Source organism: Stomoxys calcitrans, chromosome 2, assembly GCF_963082655.1.
Source record: "Stomoxys calcitrans chromosome 2, idStoCalc2.1, whole genome shotgun sequence".
Classification (NCBI taxonomy): Eukaryota; Metazoa; Arthropoda; class Insecta; order Diptera; family Muscidae; genus Stomoxys; species Stomoxys calcitrans.
Genome location: NC_081553.1, coordinates 180923535 through 180948773, shown reverse-complemented (window position 1 = coordinate 180948773; position 25239 = coordinate 180923535). Strand labels below are relative to the sequence as shown.

Here is a 25239-nt window from a genome sequence, read left to right as displayed (position 1 = left end):
GAAAGAAATTCTTTCGCGTCCAATGGAACACGTTTGGATACCAAGGCTTCCCTTAGATCCTGAATCCATACTTCAACCACCGACTTGAAGATTGGTCGATTCGATGACGATGATGGGGACCGAAGACACGCTGTATTCGTACTAAAAACTCAGGCTGTCTTGCAAACCTCAACCCGTCTAAAGGAGTTGTATTCTACGGATTCAAAAAGTTAAAACTGAAAGTCTATAGAAAGTCGTCTTCAATTGTCTCTCGATTAGAGACGACTCAGCAGTTGTTGCTGAACACTTACCTGAGGTACTATCGATCACATCTCAAAAGTCTGGCGGTTTGCAGGAGACTTAAAACGCCCCTGGCAAAAGCAAAACAGGAGGGGAAGGCGTCGAGACGGGACCCGACAAGCCGTGTGTGGGTTGGATTGGACTTAAGGTGTGCGCCAGCGGGGAAGAACGGAACTCTAAAGGTTCTTCGACAGCAATTGCTAGTGAAGCATCTAAGGAGAAATAGTCCACACCGCAAGTGCCCAGTGTCTGAAAGAAGAGTGGTTTCCTCAACTTCGGTAAGATGGGTCAATAAATACGCTTGCTGTGACTCCAGAAGTTAAAACGGGCGATATATATATATAGATATATATCCGCCAGTAATGTCGAGAGTCACAAAGAAATCCTTCCTGCTAAATTTCGAGGAAATCGGTTAACAAATTACCATTTTTTGCCATTATTACTGCAAATCGGACGAAAATATATATGGGAGCTATATCCAGATCTGAACCGATTTGTTCTTATTTCAATAGGCTTTATTTCTATGTCGAAAAACATGCCTGAACGAAATTTTAAGACGATCGGATGAAAATTGAGACCTGCACTTTGTACACAAATTAACATGGACAGACAGATTATTTCATGCAAATGCTGATCGCGACTGGGCCTCAAATGGTCCATCCGCTTAGTTCAATTTTTGGCATTCTCTTTCCAACATTTCGGCGTGTGCTTTTTAAACCAGTATTGCCAAAAAGATAATATCTAAAAAATAACCCTTTATAACTTTGTTCCACATTCACTCGAAAACGTGTAAAAGTTGACCTTCCATAGGCTCATGAACTTAAATTGGGAGATTGGTCTATATGCCATATATATTCAAATATAATTCTATTTTGGCCATACTCGGTACAGATATCGAGGGCCCTAATGCAACGCACTGTATCAAATATCGCAAAAATCGGGTTCAAAAATGCACCTTATACGGGCTCAAAACTTCATTTGAGTAGATCGGCTGAGTTGCAGTTATACTTAAATATACCCCTATATTGACCATATTCGATCCGAATGTCTGGAGGCTTATTACAACTCATTGTTCAAAATTTCAAAATTGGGCAATAAATGTACCATATGGTACAGTACCTATATCGGCAGATCGGTCTATATGGTAGCAATATCTAAATATAGTCCGATTTGGTCCACTCAAGAACTTAACCTGCGCATGGGAAAAAATATGGATTGGTGGCAAATTTCAGATCTATTTCACAATCTCCGAGGGTTGTGGCGTGATTACAACAAAGGGACATACAGATGGATCTACAGACACACAGGTATTGTTAAATTGTCTTGGACCTACACCTAAGCTAAGTATTCGCCTTGTGGTGGGCTCTAAAAACTAAAAAGAAACTGTAAAAATCCTTTATTGTGTTTCCATACCAGAGAGATCACTCTGGACGCACACCATCCTTGTCGCAGGGTTCGTTGATCTGGATACTCAACAGAATCAACATACGAAAGATAAAACACAACACATTGCTAATGTAATGTAATGTAAGATGCTTTCTATGAGAGGCTACCGAAGCTTGCAGGTTAGCATGTCTGCCTTTGACTCTGGACGCCCGGAATCGTATCCTATTGAGAACATCGGAAAAATAATTTTAGCAGTAGTTATATCCTAAATAGGAAATGATGTGGAAACTACGGAGGATATAGACATAGTGGTCAAGCGGATCACGAAGGCCCTGAATAATTCGCTTATGCCAGCATGCCCTAGTGCCAAGCCAAGGGGCAAACTGCGACAGCCATGGTAGACCCTAGAGCTGGATGGTCAAAAGAAGGACTGCAGAAAACTATTCATCATAGCAAAAGCCACAAGAGCACCACACTATTGGGACATCTATAAGGCTGAGCTAAGAAAATATAAGGGCGAACTTATAAAGGCTCAGGACAAATCCTGGGTAGAATTCTGCAGCTCCGTGGAGGATACATCTGAGACCTCTAGGCTTAGGAAGATTCTGTCCTCGAGACCTACGACGTTGGGGTATATCCAGAAGTCAGAGAATGTATGGACAATGTCTAGTGAGGAAACACTAGAACTACTCGTTGATACTCATTTTCCGGAAAATTCTCAACGGACAACGTGGCGGCAAAAGAAGAGGTTGTCACTGAGATGCATTCGTCGGAGGCCATTAGGGATATTGTGTCTGAGCTGAAAATCCTTTGGGCGATAAGAAGTTTCGACTCCTTTAAGCCGCCAGGCCCTAGTGATGCGTCACCGGTTGATTTACCAGCTGTGTCCTACTGACTGGTTCCCTGGTTTGAGGAGATATACTCTACTTGTATCAGAATGTCTTATATACCTGTGGGATGGAGGGACACGAAGGTCATTTTCATTCCGAAAGCAGGAAAACCCTACCATACGAAATCGTAAGATTTTTGTCCTATTAGTCTGTCATCCTTTATGCTGAAGACTCTTGAGAGGTTGATAAAAACATAACTTGTGTAAAGCTTCTGTCAACAAACTGATTCTTTTTATTATATTTTTCAAACAAACAACATTAAAGGAACAAGCTAGTCTACTTAGTTTCATCAAAAGTTTCTTATAAATACGAGTATAACAAGTTATCATATTACAGTTCGGCCAACCTGACAATATGATTGCCCACAATCATGATATAAAAATTGTGTATATTATATAAGTGTGACCAATAACATAAATCTATAACCTAGGTGTCAACCATTTCCGAAGTCGCTTTGCTTCAATTATACCCTTATATGGGATCTGTGTCAGTTGACAATTGTCAACATCTCTCACAACGTAGCGATCATTATCTAATACTTTTTCAATAATGTAGGGACCACGATATTTTTCACAAAATTTCTTATTCTTCCCAACTGTATTGTCAATATTCATAATAACAACATAATCACCCTCGTGGACCACCGTTAACTTGCAAAGAATCATATAATGTTCTCAATTGTGCAATTGACGCTGTTTCTGGAAATTCCACATTTGAAGCTTTCAAAGCTGAAAGAATTCTTTCTCGAGTAGGGCGTGAATCCATATTTAAAAAAAAAAAATTTTTTTTTTTGAGTCTTCTTTTTTTTATTTATTTTTTTTTTTTTTGGGAACCCCACACCTGAATTGTAAAGCTTCTGTCAACAAACTGACTCTTTTTATTATATTTTTCAAACAAACAACATTAAAGGAACAAGCTAGTCTACTTAGTTTCATCAAAAGTTTCTTATAAATACGAGTATAACAAGTTATCATATTACACTTGGGACAAAGATCCCTGGAAATCGCCGGTCGCGGCAGCACCTTGCTTATAGTAAAGGCAAATCCACTGAAACAGCCCTTCACGACCTAGTCGGCTACGTAGAGGGTTCTCTTGCTGTCAAGGAATATGCAATGGTAGCATTTCTTGACATTGAAGGTGCTTTCAATAATGTAAACCGAAGTCACTCATGAAGGAATTGGAGTTCCTAGGCATCAACTCTACCGTAAGAAAGTTTTTTAATAACAATAAAAGATACATTACGGTTGGCTTGGGATCTGTGGATCTAAAAAGGTGGGTCAGCAGAGGAACACCTAAAGGAGATGTACTATCTCCTCTACCTTGGAATATATCCAATATCAATTTATTATTGTCTGCGGAAGAAAAAGCCTTAAAAGTGGTCGCGTATGTTGATGACGTGGCAATTGCGGCTAGGGGAAAGTTTCCCAGCACTCTAAGAGACATATTTCAGGAAGCTCTACGTGCAACTGCAAAGTGGGCTACAGAAAGTCGTCTGGGTATAAATCCGTGCAAGATAGAAGTAGTTCTTTTCAGCAGGAGATACAAGTTGAACAAATTGAACTTCAAATCCCACATTTTGGAAAGGGCAAGAAAGGCCACTCTTGCCCTATACACCTGCAAGAGGGCCATTGGAAAAAGTTGGGGATTTAGACCGCATGTCATGCATTTCGTATATACTGCAGTTGTCAGACCTATTATGCTATATGGTGTTGTGATCTGGTGGACGGCGCTTCAAAAATCCACCTACTGCTCAATACTTAACTGGATCCAAAGGATGGCCTGTTTGTGCTACATCTGTGGCTAGACAAATTGCTGCGACCACTGCCGTGAGGTTAAGGGAGCTTTCTCATTGGTCATGTGGCGGCCACGGACATTGTGCTATACTTGATACAATATTCGATGTTCCAGGCAGTATGGATTACACCCTACCTGAGCCGCTATATGCGACATTTGTGAAGTATGCATTTAAGTAAAACTTCTCTACTAAGTGGTGCAGCCTTGCGGCACGCCGTTAGGAATGTGTTATAAAACGGTAGGTCTCTTTCATTGAGCTAAAATGTTGAATCCCGACAGGTCTGTTTAATATGCGAAAATATCCCCTAAAGGAAATGTTTATGGGCAAATTTGCCACTTTTATTTCATGACACAATTATACAAACAAAGAAAGCTCGTGGTCATGACCCCTTGAGCCTTGCAATGATTAAATTTTCACCACAATTTTAATTAAACTAAATTCAACCAGTTTTTGTAGTTTATCCCTCTGCTCTTTATGTAGAGGTGCACATACCATTTTTAATAACAATTTATCATAAGTGCATTTACAAAAAAAGTTGCATGTTTTACCTTTGATAGATTTCATGACTTTCCTCCAATATTTGGTATTAAGCCTTAACACAGTATCCACCGTTTAAATATAAACAATTTCCTTGTTCATACGCTAAAAAGAACTTTTTGCGGATTCTCTATTCTCCTGTCATAATTTTTTTTTTGCTGCAGAAAATAAAAAATGTCATCGCTTTAAGAGTTAACCAAATAGAATGAATGGGGTCTTTTTTTCGATATATGTACCATGGAAACTTTTACATTTTCCAAATCAAGGTTGCCCGATATGCATTCTCATATAAATATTTGTAGCAGGCAAAAACACAAAATGAAAGGTGAAAAACTTAAAAAAAAGTTTGAAAAAAATTGTCAAATATTTGTACAAAATATTTGGTGGTTGAAAGCTATCACATGCCGCATTGTTTAAAACTGCATCGACAAAAAAGAAGTAAATGAAATAAAAATCTGGATAAACGGAAACATTAATTACTCGTTTGTCATTTCTTTAGTAAGGTGAGGAAAGCGAAAATGGCTCATCTTATTTACAACAAGTAAAAGCGTGCACAGTTCGTCCGGGCCGAATATTATATACCCTCCACCATGGATCGCAATTGTCGAGTTCTTTTCCCGGCATCTCTTCTTAGGCAAAACAAGAAGTAAAATAAAGAGTTCGATTTATAGGGGAGCTGTATCAGGCTATAGACCGATTCAGACCATAATAAACACACATGTTGATGGTCATGAGAGGATACGTCGTACAAAATTTCAGGCAAATCGGATAAGAATAGCGCCCTCTAGAGGCTCAAGAAGTCAAGACCCAAGATCGGTATTTGCCAGCTATATTAGGTTATAAACCGATTTGAACCTAACTTAGCACAGTTTTTGAAAGTCATAGCAAAACACGTCGTGCAAAATTTCATTCCAATCGGATAAGAATTGCGCACTCTAGAGGCTCAAGAAGTCAAGACCCAAGATCGGTTAAAATGGCAGCTATATCTGGTTATGGACCGATTTGAACCATACTCGGCACAGTTGTTGGATATTATAACAAAACGCGTCGTGCAAAATTTTATTCCAATCGGATGAGAATTGCGCCCTCTAGAGGCTCAAGAAGTCAAACCCCAAGATCGGTTTATATGGCAGCTATTGTATATCAGGTTATGAACCGACTTGAACCATACTTGGCACAGTTGTTGGATATCATAACAAAACGCATCGTGCAAAATTTCATTCCAATCGCATAAGAATTGCGCCCTCTAGAGGCTCTAGAAGTCAAGACCCACGATCGGATTATATGGCAGCTATATCAAAACGTGGACCGATATCGTTCATTTACAATCCCAACCGACCTACACTAATAAGAAGTATTTGTGCAAAATTTGAAACGGCTGGCTTTGCTCTATCGAAACTTAGCGTGCTTTCGACAGACAGACGAACGGACGGACAGACAGACGGACATGGCTAGATCAACATAAAATATCAAGACGATCAAGAATATATATACTCTATGGGATCTCAGACGAATATTTCGAGAATTTACAAACAGAATGACGAAATTAGTATGTTTGTTTGTATGTTCCTTATAGACTCAGATACGACTGAACCGATTTTCTTGAAATTTTCACAGATGGTGCTTGATGATCCCGTGGAGAAAATAGGTTACTACATTTTTTGATATCTGAAGGGGGGGCGGACCCTCCCCCTTACCCTAATTTTTAGAAACGCCAGATCTCGAAGATGGTTGGTGCGATTTAAGCGAAATTTTGTGTGATCTCATATAGACCCTAAAAATAAAAATTTGGTATCCAAATTTCCCCCCTCCCCCTTACCCTAATTTTCAGAAACGCCAGATCTCGAAGATGGGTGGTGCGACTCAAGCGAAATTTTGTGTGCTCTCATATAGACCCTAAAAATAAAAATTTGGTATCCAAATTTCGGATGGGGTATCTAGGGGGCTGCCTCACCCTAAAACCTACCAAACATGTATTTAGACAAAGCACGACAATATGGGTCTCAAATGAAAGGTATTCACAATTAGATTAGAAAACGTATCTGATATTCAATTGCCGGACCAAGTGTTTGGGGGACCACCCCAAGCCCCAAAACACCCCTAAATCGGATATATTCACCGACCATTGGCAATGTGGGACACAAATAAAAGGTATTTGCGAGAGTAAAATACGAATCTGATATCCAAATGTGGGACAAAGTTTCTGGGGGTCCACCCCCTCCCCCAAAACACCCCTCAGCAGGACTTATTTACTGACAATAGCAATATGGGGCTTAAATAAAAGGTATATCCAGGATATATGGGGATATCTAGATGTGGGACCAAGTATTTGAGGGGCAGCCCATCCCCAAAAACATCCCCAAAGGGGAAAAATGGACGACCATAGCAATATAGGGCTCAAATGAAAGGTCTTTGGAAGTAAAACACGAATCTGATATCAATGTTTGGGAAAAGTGTCTATGGGTCCACCCCACCCGCACAACACCACCCAAATAGGAAGTATTTGCTGACCATTGCAATATGAGGCTCATATAAAAGGTATTTTGGAGTAGAACACGGATCTGATATATATTTTCAAAGCCAAGTCACTGAGTGATCGCCCCATCCCCCACATCACCCCCAAACCGGTCATGTTTGCCGACTATGGAAAAATGGAGCTCAAATGAAGGGTTCTGGACCAACTGTCTAGGGGACGTCCCACCACCATAACAATCATTGAGTAGGACGTATTTGCTCACCAAGACAATTTGGGTCTTCAAGACAGTGGAGCTCGATATTCATAGTTTTTAGGGCCCACACCCCAAACCGGACATATTTGCTGGCTTTTTCAATAAGGGGTTTAAGTGAATGGTATTTGAGATTAGAAAACGAATTTGATATCCAATTGTGAAGCCAATGGCAATATGGGATGCAAATATATGAGAATTGACCATGTTGCTGATATATATTCAGGGCTTAGTGTTTGCGGACCACCCCACTTCCCAAAACACCCCTAAATCGGGCATATTTACTGACCATGTCAATATGGAGCTTAAATGAAAGGCATTGGGCGGTCTACCCCTTACCCAAAATACCCCACAAACAGCAATTTTTTACTTACCATCGTAATATGGGGCCAAATAAAGATATTCGGGAGCAGAATACGAATTTGATACCCAAATGTAGGACCATGTATTTAAGGCATCACCCCTTCCCCAAAACATCCTCCAAATGGCCAACATTTTTCGACCATGTGGCTCAAATGAAAGTTATTTGAGATTAGAAAACGAATTTGATAACCAATTTTGAGGCCATGTGTTTGGGGGACGCCTCATACTGTAAATTCCCCTCAAAGCCAATGGCAATATAAGGTTTAAATAAATGGAATTTGGGAGAAGAGCACGATGCTGCTCACCCTGAAAACACCCCTAAATCAGACATCATGAGAATATCGGGCTGAAATAAAGTGTTTTCAGAATGGAGTACACCTTACATCCAAACTTAAATTCGTAGACCAATACAGATCATATGGGATTGAGATTAAGGCACTTATATGTTAAACTGTTTGTCAAGCGATATGCTATTTTCGTAGCATGGTATTTCACTTAAAGCTTTTTAATTGTCGAAAATAAATATTCCAAGGAAAATTTTGTTCCATATACAATAGAATAAAAGAAGGCGCAGCGGAGCGGGCCCGGGTCAGCTAGTTTTGTATAAATTTTAAGCAGAATCCATGGTGGTGTGTTTCCAAGATTCGGCCCGGCCGAGCTTAGTACGCTTTTATTTATCATTCTTCATCGTTTTTTTAAAGTTATTTCTTCAGGTTTTCCGGGTGATGGGCTACTAACCCGAAGCCTCATTGCATGCACAACGTTTCAATTCACAACGTTGTTCTCGGCGACTATCACAATATCTAAAGAGTTTATTTGAAAACGGTTTAGATTTAGATATAGCACCCATATACATGTTCATCCAACTTTGAATAACTTTCAAAAAAGTGGTCATTTGTCAATCGAATGTTACAAAAAGTGGCGCATGTAATTTTCTTATGACTGTTGACATTTTTCTAGACGTGTCCGTCCGTCTGTCCGTTTGTCTGTTGAAATCACGCTACAGTCTTTAAAAATAGAGATATTGAACTGAAACTTTGCACAGATTCTTATTTTGTCCATAAGCAAGGTAATTTCGAAGATGAGCTATATCGGACTATATCTTGATATAGCAGCCATATAGACCGATCGGCCGATTTAGGGTCTTTGGCCCATAAAAGCCACATTTATTATCCGATTTTGCTGAAATTTGGAACAATAAGTTTTGTTAGGCCCTTCGACATCCTTCGTCAATTTGGCTCAGATCGGTCCAGATTTGGATATAGCTGCCGTATAGACCGATCCTCCGATTAAGGGTCTTAGGCCTATAAAAGCCACATTTATTATCCGATTTTGCTGAAATTTGGGACAGTGAGTTGTGTTAGGCCCTTCGACATCCTTCGTCAATATGTCACAGATCAATTTAGATTTGGATATATCTGCCATATAGACCGATCCTCCGATTTGGGGTCTTGGGCCCATAAAGCCAAATTTATTATCCGATTTTTCTGAAATTGAGGACAGTGAGTTGTCTAAGGCCCATCAACATCTTCCTTTAATTGGCCCTGATCGGTTCAGATTTGGATATAACTGCCATATAGACCGATCTCTCGATTTAAGGTTTTGGGCTCATAAAAGGCGCATTTATTATCCGATGGCGCCAAAATTTAGGGCAGTCAGTTAAGTTAAACCCCTCGACATACTTCTGCAATATGGCACAGATCGGTCTAGATTTGGATATAGCTGTCATATATAGACCGATCTCGCGGTTTTACGTTTTGGGGCCATAAAAGCCACATTTATTTTCCGATTTCGGCGAAATTTGGGACAGTGAGTTGTGTTAGGCTTTTCGGCATCCGTGTGTATCTAAAGTTCAGCCCGGCCGAACTTAACGCCTTTTTAATTGTTTATATGTAGAACTTATCTCGAAATCTAGTCAGACTTTAATTTGGATACCAATTGCAATAGAAATTTAGAACTTTGTAAGATTTTCCTACGATTGGACAAAAGATTTGGATCTCCACATCTTTGAAAGGCCATATCGGATAAAAGATTATATGGAAGTTATAACGAAAACTGTGTCATTAAGATGTGACCAAAATTTTGGGTTTTACTGCCATAAAAGTCCATATCGGATGAAATATACACATTGGAGCTTTATCTAAATTAGGACTGATTTTAATGAACTTTTGGGCACGTATTGGAACGTCAATTTAAACGTCTCATGTAAAATCGAGCGAAAATTGTGGATTCTACACACTGCACACTTGCAAACATATGAAGACGTCAAATTAAGCACCTCATGCAAAATTTTGTAAAGATAGGACCAAAATTGTGGCTTCTACAGCCTTAAAAAGCCGAATCGGATGAAAGATATATATGGGAGCTATATTTAAATCTGAACCGAAATTCCAGATATATTAAGATCAGCAACAAAACAGTCCGTGTCAAATTTTGTGCAGATCGGTTAAAATTTGTAGCTAATACGGCCATTTAAGTGCAAATCGGGCGATACACATATATGGCAGCTATACCTAAATCTGAACCGATTTTTATGAAATTTTGCACACATATGGAGACGTCAAATAAAGTACCTTATGAACAATTTTGTAAAGATCGGATTAAAACTGTGGTGGCTTCTACGTCCTTAAAAGTCCATGTCGGATGAAAGATATATATGGGAGCTATATCTAAATCTGAACCGATTTTTTTTGAAATTTTGCACACATATGTAGACCGTAAATAAAATACCTGGTGACAAATTTTGTGAAGATCTGACGAAAATTGTGGCTTCTACAGACTTAAAAAGCCATATCGGATCAAAGGTATATCTGAACCAATTTTTTTCAAAATCAATAGCGTCTGTCCTTGGTCCGAAAAAGTGACATGTGCAAAATTTCGTGACAATCGGACAACAAATACGACCTGCACTTTGATTACAAGAATACATGGACTCACAGATGGACATGGCTAAATCGAATCAGAAAGTGATTCTGAGTCGATCGGTATTCTCGTCAATGGGTCTACTTCTTCTCCTTCTAGCGTTGCAAACAAATGCACAAATCTATAATACCCTGTACCACAGTGGTGGTGCAGGGTATAAATATGCATGTATAAATATTTATGGCGAAATCTTCTGTGAAATGTGTTCCAATTATCTTCACCAACACTTGTTTATAGTGAGTTTTCAAAGTTGTTCGGGCGAAAAGTTGAAATCAGTATTAGGTTTCAACCAATAAATTTCTAGGCACATTTATCATTTTCCAGTGACCTCGTTGTCACCCCTATCTGCCCAAACATATATCAATGCTAAGCTGATTTTAAACACTTTTATTTCAATTTGGCTAATCATTATTGGCTCAAGGATTACTCATGTGATATGTGTTTACATTTTTGTAGAAAAACAAACTATGCCAAAATTTGTCATATCCTACTCGTACAAATGGCAATGAAATGAACATGCATTGAAATTGTTCTTAATTGAGGAGATTCTAATTACCACAAATCTTTTTTTCATTTCATTGCTGGCTTTGAGAAAAGTGCAAAATTTAACATAGCATGAAAATGACAACTATTTGTTAAGGATTTTCCTGATGCTGATGATGTCAATTAGTATGCACTTCATTTGCAATAAAGGACACAACTATATCTTCATATGCTGGATCCTGCATTTGGGCCACTTGTGATTGATGTTGGCATTTTCCACATTTTTGTTTATATTTCAAGTCTGTTTTCTTTTTTCTTGAGTTTTCTACTTCATGCACTTGTGTAGTGCCATTGTAGATGATCCTTGTTGGAGTGTGTAAGTTATCTATGGTAATTTCACATGAGATTACATGTTGAATTAACACTTAATTGCACATTTCGAATGTGTTTGTCCTGATATAGTGCTGCTAGAACTACATTGCAGTCCATAGATTAAATTTTTTTTTCCTATTTCCTAATGGGTGAGTATTGATTGGTTAAGAGTAAGGAAGTTGCATCACTAAATACACGAATGTTCTTTTGTGGTTGAAAACCCATGAACCTATTGTTGATTAGAAGATTAATTTCAATAATATGAGGCCTGTAAGTTATTATGCTGTTTGATTTTTGTTGAGCTTTTCTAGCTCTTTATGTAAATTTTTGTTGCAGTTTACAGAAACTGAAATATGGGGGAGTTACTTAGTTGGCTACCATTGAAAGTTTATTCTTGTATAATCTTCTTTACCTGGATATTAAGCCATTAATGTCGAATTGGAGGCCACAGTAGCGCAGAGGTTAGCTTGTCCGCCTGTGACGCTGAACGCCTGATTTCGAGTTCTGGCGAGAACATCAGAAATAAATTTTCAGCGGTGTTTATCCCCTCCTAATGCTGGCGACATTTGTGAGGAACTATGACATTTGAAACCAGTAAGGAAAGGCAAAAGTCGGGTTATTAAACAATCCGAAACACATTTCGAGCAAATATATTCAAACTGTAATAACTACCCAGCAAAATCTCTCATTACCAAATAACCAGAAAGGTAAGCTCATTCACATACATATATAACATATAACTATTGGGTTGCCCAAAAAGTAATAGTCGGTAATATAGTAGTAATATAGTCCGCGTTGACAAATTTTTGCAACGGCTTGTGACTCTGTAATTGCATTCTTTCTTCTGTCAGTTATCAGCTGTTACTTTTAGCTTGCTTTAGAAAAAAAGTGCGCGAAATTTTGTTTACATTTGTTTGTTTGGCGTCAATTTTAATATGGGTACCACATGTATTGAGAGAAATTCATTTAACAAACCGAATCAACGCTTGTGATAAGCACCTTAAACGCAATGAATTCGATCCGTTTTTAAAACGAATCATAACTGGAGATAAAAAATGGATTGTTTACAACAACGTTAGTCGAAAACGATCATGGTCCAAGCATGGTGAACCAGCTCAAACCACCCCAAAGGCTGATATCCACCAAAAGAAGGTTATGCTGTCTGTTTGGTGGGATTGGATGGGTGTGGTATATTTTGAGCTGCTTCCAAGGAACCAATCGATTAATTCGGTTGTTTACTGTCAACAATGGACACATTGAATACAGCCATCAAGGAGAAGCGACCAGAATTGGTCAATCGTAAAGGTGTCATATTCCACCAGGACAACGCTAGACCGCACACATCTTTGGTCACTCGCCAAAAACTGAGTTAGCTTGGCTGGGAACTTTTGATGCAGCCACCATATAGCCCTGACCTTGCACCATCAGGCTACCATTTATTTCGATCTTTGCAGAACTCCTTAAATGGTAAAACTTTCGGCAAATGATGAGGCTATAAAATCGCACTTGGTTCAGTTTTTTGCAGATAAAGGCCAGAAGTTCTATGAGCGTGGAATACTAAATTTGCCAGGAAGATTGCAAAAGGTTATCGAACAAAATGGCAATTATATATTTGATTAAAGTACATTCTAAGTTTTATTAAATATACATTTACGTTCTTTTAAAAAATCCGCAATTACTTTTTAGGCAACCCAATAGATGCTACATAGACCGATCTCTCGATTTAAAGCCTTGGCCCCATAAAAAAAAGCATTTATAATCCGACTTCGCCGAAAATTTTCACTGTGACTTATGTTAGGCTTTTTGACATTCGTATCGTATATGTTTCAAACCGGTCTATATATGTGGGTAAAGCTACCAAAGAGACCATTATTGAACAGTGACTTGTATTTAAAAGACCACTCAATGTCCGTGCCGAATTTGGTCCAAATCGGACCATTTTGCGATAAAGCTGATATGGGGGCATAAATTATGCATTTTTCACCGGCCTATGATGAAAGGTGATTTAAATATATACCCGAGGTGGTGGGTATCCAAAGTTTGGCCCGGCCGAACTTGACTCCTTTTTATACCCTCCACCATAGGATGGGGGTATACTAATTTCATCATTCTGTTTGTAACTCCTCGAAATAGTCTAGCCTAGATCTAGATCTAGCCATGTCTGTACGTCCGTCTGTCTGTCGAAAGCATGCTAACTTTCGAAGGAGTAAAGCTAGCCGCTTGAAATTTTGCACAAATACTTCTTATTAGTGAAGGTCGGTTGGGATTGTAAATGGGCTTTATCGGTCCATTTTTTGATATAGCTGCCATATAAACCGATCGGTGATTTTGAGTTCATGAACCGCTAGAGTGCACAATTCTTGTCCTATTTCACTGAAATTTTGCGCAAGGTGTTTTATTATGCCTTCCAACAACTGTGCCAAGTATGGTTCAAATCGGTCCATAACCTGATATAGCTGTCATATAAACCTATTCTGGAGTGCGCAATTCTTATCCGATTGGAATGAAATTTTGCACGACATGTTTTGTCATCATATCCAACAACTGTGCCAAGTATGGTTTAAATCGTTTTATAGCCTGATATAGCTGTCATATAAACCGATCTTGGGTCTTGACTTCTTGAGCCTCTAGAGGGCGCAATTCTTATCCGATTTGAATGAATTTTTGCACGAAGTATTTTGTTATGATATCCAACAACTGTGCCAAGTATGGTTTAAATCAGTTCATAATCTGATATAGCTGTCATATAAACAGATCTGGGAACTTGACTTCTTGAGCTTTTAGAGGGCGCAATTCCTATCCGATTTGGCTGAAATTTTGCAAGACGTATTTTATTCTTACTTTCAGCAACTGTGTCAAAAAAGATTCAAATCGGTTCATAACCTGATATAGCTACCATATAAACCGATCTGGGATATTGACTTCTTGATCATCTGGAGGTCGCAATTATTATCCGATTTGCCGGAAATTTTGTAAGACGGATCTTCTCATGACCATCAACATACGTGTTTAATATGGTCTGAATCGGTGTATAGCTCGATACAGCTCCCATATAAATCGATCTCTCTATTTAACTTCTTGAGCCCCCAAAGAGCGCAATTCTTATTTGAATTGGCTGACATTTTACACAGGTCTCCAACATAAATATAATTTAATTGTGGTCCAAACCTGACCATATCTTAATATCGCTCTAATAGCAGAGCAAATCTTTTCTTATATCCTTTTTTTGCCTAAGAAGAGATGTCGGGAAAGAACTCGACAAATGCGATCCATGGTGGAGGGTATATAAGATTCGACCCAGCCGAACTTAGCACGCTTTTACTTGTTGATATTACTATTACTACAAAGTGCAATCTTTATTTGAGATAAATATCATTAATTTTTATTATCAGTTTCAATATGATTTGTTATTTTCGCCTTTATTTCGTCACATACATGGTTCGCAACAAAGCAAAAAACTTGTATGAAAGTTGCATTAGCTGAAATTGAAAAATAAAATTATTTTAAAAATTATTTCTTATGTGTCTATAATTGAAAATTCCTTATTACGTCTGTCATAGTACCCCTTGAGATAAGTACAAAAGTAGTTGCCTTCAATTGAGCAGGTTTCTGCGCACGTTCGGCCATTAAAACCAACATTTTTTGATATCGTATTTCTGCATTTGACCAATTTTGATTATAAACGGCATCCGCAACATTAATACTCTGTAAGATAATTGATAAAGATTTTTGGATAAATTTTATTTTAAAGTATTTTTAGCCATATAAAGCATATACCTTAACCGAAGGCGAAGATATATCGGGAATGGGTAGACCAATTCATGCGAATTTTTGTTTACAACTTAATAGTAACCGCAAAAACACAAACCTTATATTCAAAATTGAATGCTGCTTTCGAGATTTATTCAAATTGGACAATTAGCTGAGTATTCTTACATTGTTCGTTCTGCAGGCTGCTCATGTGTCGTTTGAGCAGACAGATTAGTAAGACCTGTAGCATAGTCCGTAGTCAGAAAGCCCAGAAGCCCGCGGGAGTATATATTTATTAATTTTCTGACTTGTTCGCAACCTAACCGTTTCGTCCCTACTTGTTCGCATCTAAACATGACTTGCTAGCACTCTATATCTTTTCTTGTATATTTTTCGTCATCGACCGAAGTAGTGATCCAATCTGAGGTATAAACCTAAGCCAAATACGAGCCCCCAATCAGCCCACGAACAGAAAATAACCTAGTACAGCCAAAACTCCAACCGCTACGGAACCCAATAATCCCGCCCTAATACCAAAGAAATCTGTAGAATACCGAATCTGCCCAATCGAGTGGCTCTTCTCCTGAAACCGAAGAAAGTCAAAGGCAAGAGAGCCATTGGCAAAAGTTAGAGGTTTAAACCGCATGTCATGCTCTGGCTGTATACTGCAGTTGACAGACCTATAATGCTATTTGGTGCTGTGGTCTGGTGGACGGCGCTTCAATAGTCCACCTACTGTTCAATATTCAGCCAGATCTATTTAAAATATGGTTTGTTTGTGCATCACAGCAGTACTGAAGCCACCGTAGCACAGAGGTTAGCATATCCGCCTGTGACGTTGAATGCCTGCGTTCGAATCCTGGGGAGAACATCTTAAACAAAATTTTCCGCGGTGGTTATCCCGTCCTAATGCTGGCGTCATTTGTAAGGTACTGTAACATTCAACTCACTTAGATGTTTTCGTCCATTGTGATACCACAGGAACAGAAGAAGCAAGATGTCTTCTACTTCCTACCGTTGATCCATCCAGATCGCTTTAAAAAGCCCAACAACTTGCTGATGTTCACATCCGCCAAATCAGACAGGTTCTCAGAGATTTGAGAACCTAAAGTGGAACTTCTTTCGACAGCCAGTGCGGGATACACACACAGAAGGTGTTCTATAGTTTCTTCTTCTTCGATGTCTTCACAGCTTCTGGTATGTGAGCCATGTAAAAACTTCCCCACAAAAAGGGTTCGCAATGCGGCACGCCGTTCGAACTTAGCTACGACTAATGCAGAAGCTGTGAGGACGTCGATGAAGAGGAGACTGGTATGTGTGTGTCTCGCACTGGCAGTCAGAAGGAGTTGACTAGAAAGCCGCCTTCGATACTCTTTTACGTTCAAGGGTATTTCAAGCCAAGTCTGAGTTTGGTAACCCAGCAAAATTAATAATACTCTGCAGGATGCCACTTGCTGATACACGTTCCTCAGTAAGAATAGGAAAGCATCTCTCCAAACCATTTAATACCAAACGAAGCTTCACACAAGGAGACAGCTTATCGTGTTATCCCTTTAATATGCAGCTGGAGAAGATTATTCGAGATGCAGATGTGAATAGATATGACACACTAATCACAAGAGAACACATGCTATTCGCCTATGCCGACGACATCGATATCATGGGTCGGTCACCGGCCTTTGAAAGAATCGACAGAGAGTCTGTGAAAATGGGTCTGGCAGTAAATGGAGATAAAATGAAATTAATGGTTTCAACTCCCAAAAAGCCTTGCACAACCGAGCTGATAAAGAAAATGGAGAAAGTTTGGAACCACAACTTTGAGATAGTCAGTAACTCTATCTATGCTACTTTGGACTAAGTAAGCAATTTAGAAATAAGGCCACCTCTAGACAGACGAAGATTACACTTTGCAAGACACTGATACTACCCGTATTGTTATATGGTTCTGAGCACTTGTGGATACTGGTGAAAGCAGATGAGGGAGTACTAAGAGTATTTGAGAGAAAGATTCTTCGTAAAATTTATGGACAAGTTGGCCTTAATGGAGAAATTTATTCACTTTGACTTACTTTGGCAAACATTGATAATATTTAATGAGTTTCTTCAGGTACTGTAAATTGTCAGCCACATTGCAGAACTTGATAACTTGATAATTGGTCAGTTGCTGAAACGCATAATCGAAGTGCCAGTTGGATAAAAAAGGCACACAACATTAAATAGCTGGCTATATATCCAGATGCCTAGGTATAACCGGTAAAGGTATCTGAGACATATAGAGCATAAAAGAAGCAGCTCCGGTGCTCAGATCAGCACCATATAAAGCAAGGTAAATCCTACGGTAACTGTGGTACATAGCCTAACATATTTCTTTAGTTTGAAGTCCCTTTGCAATTTCAGATCTTGAGGGAAGGTTTCCATTAAAGTCTTAACGAATTCGCTGAGGGAATACTTTTGAGACCAAACAAAGAACATTTTGCTATTTGCCAACCTGCACAAAACCAATATAGAATAGGCACATAATGGCCTCTAAGATGTTTTCGAATAAAGCAAATGCTCTGGCCATATAAACCAACTCAAAGATAAGCACATAGTTTATGTTGATGATTCTTATTTAGAACTAGCCGAGCCGGGCCCGCTCCGCTGCGCCTTCTTTAACTCCCTAATATCTTTTATCGTGCCATTGTAGGCTATGACGCTGAACGCGTTCGAATCCTGGAGAGAACATCGGACGAAGGGGTGTTTATCCCCTCTTAATGTTGGCCACATTTTTAAGGTACAATGCCATGTATGGTAATTAAAAAAAAAATTCCGTAAAGAGGTGGCGCACTGCGGGACGCCGTTCGAACTCCGCTATAAAAAAAGGTCCCTTATCATTGAGTTTAAACTTGAATCGGAAAGCACTCATTGATGTGTGACAATGTGCCCCTTGTCTGTTCCTGGTGATAATGTTCTTACTTAGGGTAATGTTCCCATTAGAGGAGGGATGGCACCTCAGACATTTCGACTCAATATGGACATCAAATTCGTGCTGCACTTCCAAATCCCTTTAATTTGAGCCCCATATTTGGAAAGTGTTTTGCGGTTGGGGCGGCCACCGGCACTTTGCACTGAAATAAGATATCAAATTCCTTCCTTATTCCCAACGGAAATGAGATTCAGTTTAGGAGGTGCTTTAGGGCGCACCCAAAAATACTTGGCTCCAAAATTGGATATCAAATTCGTTTTCTACTCTCAAATAACTTTCATTTGAGTCCCATATTGTCATAATGGGTCAAATAATCCATTTGACGTATCTTTAGCAGGAAGAGCACCACCTAGACTTAAACGCAAATTTTAATGTCATGTTCGTAATCTACCTTTCATTTGAGTCTCATATAGCCATGGATTAGCCGACCATGCCCATTTGGGGGTGGGTGACCTCCCATTACTTGGACGTAATGTTGTATGCCATATACTTAATCTACTGGCTAATACTTTTCATTTGAGTCCCATATTGACTTCGAATATATCTGCTTAGAGGAGTTTTGGGGTTCGGGGGCCCGCTTGGTACTTGGACCCAAATTTTAATACCATATTCGATTTCTGTTCTCCAATACCTTTCATTTGATACCCTCATTGTGCTCGTCGACCACTTTCGGGTATGGGTGGCGTTTTTGGAGTAAGGGGGAGGGTCCGCCCCCACCCGATATCTAAAAATTTTATAGTCCTTCCAGACCAATATACACAATATGCGAAAATTTCGAGTAAGTCGGTTCTGCCGTTTTTCAGTCTATACGGAACAAACAAACCGAGTCCCATATATCCGTGATTGGATAATGAGCCGATTTTGGGCGTTTTTGTGGACCTCCTATATTTCGATATGAATTTGTATGCCAGATTCGTTATCTACTCCCGCACACTTTTCATTTGATACCCATATTGTCCATATCGTTCCACTTTTGATTTTGGGTGGTGTTTTTGGGGTAACGGTGGAGGATCCGCCCCCTCCGTTATTAATAAATTATAATACTTATTGCTACTTCCTGACCATATTCGTAATATACTCTTGAATACCTTTCATTCGAATCCCTTAATGTCATACCAACCAATTTTAAGGGGTTTTGGGGCTGGGGCGGCCCACCAGGTACTTGGACCCAACTTTTATTATGAAATTCGTACTCTGCTCTTAAATACCTTTTATTTGAATCCCATCGGTCCACTTTTATTTTTGGGTAATACTTTAGCGGTAAGGGGTAGGGTCCGCCCCCCTCCCGTTATTAAAAAACTATATAGCCTATGTTTCCTTCCAGACCAACCTACACTATCTGTGAAAATTTCAAGGTAATCGGTTCGGCCGTTTTTAAGTCTAATCGAAACAAACGAAACAAACAAACAAACGAATACAAATTGAATTTATATATATATTATATAAGATATTAGCAGCAACGACAGGTTTTGTAGAGTTTTGTAAATATTTCCCTCTAGTAGGGTTGAATGCCAATGGCGTTGTAAAAGAAACTGGACATTTTGAAAAGCTGCTTTGCTTTCATGGCCATCTCGTCTTATTGAAATTATGTGCCTCAGCCGTTTTACCTAATATTTGTTTAATGACTTTATTTTTGTATTGTGAGGGGCTCTTCCATGTAATTATGTCATACGTCTTTTGTTTGCTGATAATAATGGGTTTTAAACATTGTCCAAAAAATAGCCATAATTATGTTTTCATTTACACAGACTTGTTTTCACCCATACAGAAAACATTGTAAAACAATCCGCCCCTTTGGCATTTTTACTCAATGGGGAAGGGTCCACATCACGTAAATACCTAATGTGTGTTTAGGCTTTCAAATGGATTTTTTATTATCATAAAAGGCGCTCATTCTTATAATCGTTCACAAAAGCGATATTAATCTTCAAACATGCCTATTAAACAAATGCAGGAGTACATAATATATTTTTCTACACCCTCGACCGTAGGGTGGGTGCAGATTATGCTTGTGATTCCGTTAATTATACCTTGAATATTGCAAATTTGCTCATGACAACTCCACTAAGGATGAGGGACAAACTTCTCACCTGCAAATAGTTGCTGTCCAATTCAAGCTTTAAGCTCAATGATAAGGGACCTCCTTTTTATAGCTGAGTTCGAGCGGCGTGCAGCAGTGCGACACCTCCTTAGGTAAATGTTTTTGCATGGCTTCTATGCATGGGATAGTACTTCAATAATATCGCCAGCTCCTTAGGTAAATGTTTTTACATGGCTTCTATGCATGGGATAGTACTTCAATAATATCGCCAGCATTAGTAGGGGATATCCACAGCTGAACATTTTTTTTATGTTTTCGCCAGGATTCGAACCCGCGTCATAGATGGACATGCTAACCTCTGAGCTAAGATGGCCTCCAAGACCCTATAAGTTATAGATATTCTTTATCGACCTGGCATTTTAATATAATCAATATTTCCGTCGATAGCATTTTTACTTTCGCAAAAGAACATTTTGCACAAATTCTTGCTATGAAGATCAGTTGGGATTTTAAAGATCCAAATCTTTCCATAACCTGATATAGCTTCCGTATAAACTGATCCTACGATTTGAAATTAGTTTTTTTGTGTTTTTTAACACTCACTCCTAGAATGGTTCTATTCTTCTTTCTTCTGCGTAAGGCATAATCTAGTCAGATTCTACTCAAAAGCTGATGCATATGCCACACTCAGATGCCGACTCATCGGCTCCTGCTGCCATATTAGTCTTTACCCGTTTTATTACTAGTCTCAACTCATTCTAACTAGGCGTTATACAGGGTGGCTGATGAATATTGCTACAATGATGAATATTGCTACATTTTTTTTTCGGTGTATGGAATACATTTTTCTTTTATTCATGTTAAATTAAATTATTAAATTAATTATTAAATTATTATTAATTAAATTAATTAATTAATTAATTAAATTAATTATTAAATTATTATTATTAAATAGAAAAAAAGTTATTACATTTTTTTTTGGTAGCGGCTTTCATCAGCCACCCTGTACACTGAATACCATTGCCAGGGATTGTTAAATGAATGTACAACCAATGATCGACAATGAGAGACGAGATAAATTAAATATGAGGCAGAGGTTTAGTCGAGCTCTAAAAAGTAAGTCGAGATTTAACAAAAACTTTAACTTGATAGGTTGGATACCAAGGATAGCTTGTTTCGTGGGGCTAGAACATCGAAATCGGCAATAATTATAAAGAAGAGAATTTGGATATATCGGAAAACAAGGAAAATACACAATACGAGTAAAAAGCACATAGTGCTGAACAGACTACGGAGCCACCGTAGCGTAGATGTTAGCATGTCCACCTATGACGCTTAATGCATGGGTTGAAATTCTGCCGAGAATATCAGAACAAATTTTCAGCAGGTGGTTTCCCTTCCTAATGCTGGCAACATTTGTGAGATACTGTACCATTTGGTATGGTCCAATCACCATCCTGTCCGTGGTCCGTCCACTTGAAAGAGCCAGTCCAACTCCTCTTGATACAATAAGCGAAGTCGCCTATCCCGGATGGCTCTGAGACTCTGAACATAAAGATAGCCGCTAAAAACAACCAGCTTGACGTCTAAAGATTCGGGACATAATGGCATGCATTGGTCTCAGTAAGGAGGATGTTCCAACTGGCATTTTTTTCCCAGGTAACTCCTCTGTAGGGTCGGAACCTACATCATGCGTAGTCGGACTCCTCTCTGTGAAGATACATTTCACAATACATATCAAAAGGCATCCAACCTGAAGGCTAACGAGCGGTCGGAAAATGGAGGCTCTAAAGAGCGGTCGGAAAATGGGGCTCTACGATTAGGAAGATTGTGACCATGAGAACTCCCTAAGGGCTTTATTCGCTCTTTTGGTGTATCAGGTTAGGGTACAGGATTAATCGCCATTATGCTCCTCTTTCAGGGGGTGTTTAAGAAACTACCAGATGCCCCTCGCCTTGCTAGACGTGGGGCATCTGGCTTATCACAATCCCTAAATAGGCTGAGCTGGTTCTTTTCACCAAGAGGATAAAGTTGGTTGTTTCCAGAGGATCTTTACTGGATGTGGTAATGCTGTTGCTCTCTTCAGCAAATTTGTTCTTTTGAGTGATTCCTGACTGGAAACTATGGTGGAGAAAGAATGTCGAGGAATCTCGTTAGGAAGGAGTAGAGAATTAAGACCTGGGACGGTACAATCGGTGTTTACGGTGGTGGTTCGGCGCTAATTCACACCTATTGATATCTGGTATGGCATCGGGCTTGGCCAACTGTGCCCTCTGCAAGGTGATCGAGAATGAACTGGATAACGCGGCCGTGCTGATCTCTGGAGCAAGATGTAGTGCAGCGAGATAGGCGCTGAGTGTCATTCCCAACCTTAGACACTTGCACCTATATGTTAGGTGTAAGACATCAAAGATAACCTAAGACTGAAGGAGTCTGAAATCTAGCGCTGCTCAAACGTTAGTCATTCTTCTGTTCTGAAAAGGGATGTGGGACTAGCATGGTGGCATGCTTGTCCTTCATTGTTGGCTACACGTCGATTTCCCGCAAATAGATCTCTCCGCTGGGGGTAACTTGTGCTTCCAAGGATCTTCTGTATACACAGATTGGTCTAAATTGGATGGGGTATTTGGGGCAGGAGTCTTTATAGAATTCCTTGGAATCTAACAGGCTTTTCGAGGGGTGCATCGTCTTTCAGGCGGAGATCTTCGTGGTTCTAAACGCACTGAAAAATCAGGCGACACTGAATGCGCTGACGTCGGGCGGTGTGAGGTCGAGATGCAAAGAGCTATTTCTGAATGAACCGATTTAGACCATACTTGGCCTAGGTGTTAAAACAAAACATTCCATGGAAATTTCTCAAGGTGTATAATCAAGAGACTGTTTTAAATGGGAGCTGATATGAATCGATTTAGACCATACTTAGCGCAGTTGTTTAAAGTCATAACAAAATACCTCATGCTAAATTTCAGACAGATGGACGGACATGATAAGACAACCTCTTAATAAATCTTTATGACAATACTTACCGCATCAATCAATAGTTGGCCATAATGGCAAATCAAATAAACTTGGGCAATCGATGAGATGAGAAAGAGAAATAATTTGATTAAAGTATCCGGAGCTGCTCCTATGGTCATCTGAAATCCAACAAAGCAAATGACGAAGGACGAAGTGGCAAAATTCAGCAATAAAGGCACACCGAAGATATTGTTAAGTTCTTCAGATAAACTGATGATGAGATAAGTGTAAGAAATAGCAAAAAATCTTTACGAACAATTTTTTTTGCAATGGTAGGGACTCACTTTAAAAGATTTTCATGATAGCGTATCATCTCTTGCAAAAATTGCATATCTTCTGCTTGAGCCTTAGCCTGGACAATTGCAATAGCATTCAAGTTTCTATTGATCTTTTTATCCATATTTTCGACATCTTCACTACCCAACTTCACCACATAATTGGTCATAGTCTTGGAGACATAATCATAGTGCATGACCAGTTGAGTGGCAAAGGCACACAACATCAGATCACTGCTTATTTGTCCAGCTGCCGAGGTATATCCCGCCACATCTTGTAGAAAATACATCAAATAATAGGACCAATTATCACGCCAATCCCAAACATAGAACATGGTGTAGGGCAACTCCTGGCCCACAACACGAGTCTGCAGCCATTTGTCATAGATAAAATACTGGGTGATGGCAAAGAGATTGTAGGTCCATATAAGGATCATATACAGCATGGAGAAGCCCACCGTCACAGTGGTACATTGGCTCAAGTAGTATTGCATGCGGTATTCCTTTTGCAGTTCAAGGTCCAGGGGAAACATTTTCATAAGTCGCTGCACGAATATGGTTAAGGCCGATTTTTGGCTCCAGACATATAACATTTTGAAATCACCCACCAAGACAAAGCCAATATAGGACATGGTCATAATGGCCTGTAAAATATTTTCTCCAGTGGCAAAGGCTCTCAGCACATAGATGATCTCGCACACCAGCATACAGTTCATATTGATGACACCAAAGTAGAAGATGAAGGAGGATAGGAGGGAAGTGCCTTGAATAAAACCCGGTTTTTCATAGGGCCTTACTCCCACGCTGGTGTAGAAAAAGTTGGACAATTTCAGAAAATCATCAAATTTTGCAAGTTTCCGCTTAGATTTTGCCATTTTTGCTATGGTAGCCAGCTACGAGATTTAAGATGTTCTCTAGAATTTTGCTCTACAACTAACTTGGATTTCCAAAATTTCTACAAATTTATAGGTCTCATGGCTGTGATTGATTTTCGTTTTGCATAACTGCTTATTAGAATTTGTTTGTTTTCATATTCTAAAGAAACTCTTTTGGTTACAATGGCCGTTGGTATTTATGGCTTTGCCCACCCCTATAAACGCTAAATGTCATAATTAAATTGTGCTTGTTTAGACTTTGAAGAGCACCTATTTCTTTGTTTTTTGGCTTTCCCTTTTTTTTTTTTGGGAAACAACAGATGTTTGGTGCTGTATAAGTTGACCCAAACATATTTGGAATACAGTTGTTGGCAAAAATATTAATGCTGTCTTAAAGTAACAAATAAAAGCGCATAAAGTTCGGGCGGGCCCAATCCTATATACCCTTCACCTGGATTTCATTTGACACCTGCTTTGAATAACTTTTTTATACCCACCATCGAAGGATGGGGGTATATTCATTTTGTCATTCCGTTTGCAACACATCGAAATATCCATTTCC

The 25239-nt window shown here is 39.2% G+C and overlaps 1 protein-coding gene across 1 annotated transcript; it reads right to left on the bottom strand.

Annotated features, from left to right (window-relative positions):
• Positions 1 to 15113: 15113 nt before the first annotated feature.
• On the bottom strand, positions 15114 to 24709 carry LOC106087010 (odorant receptor 85b). The gene is made up of 4 exons (XM_013251882.2): positions 23812 to 24709; positions 23536 to 23737; positions 15303 to 15458; positions 15114 to 15232 (listed from the first exon to the last, which is right to left on the bottom strand). Exons 1-4 carry the CDS (start codon positions 24675 to 24677, stop codon positions 15173 to 15175), a joined length of 1284 nt encoding a protein of 427 aa, XP_013107336.1. The 5' UTR covers positions 24678 to 24709; the 3' UTR covers positions 15114 to 15172.
• Positions 24710 to 25239: the final 530 nt, after the last annotated feature.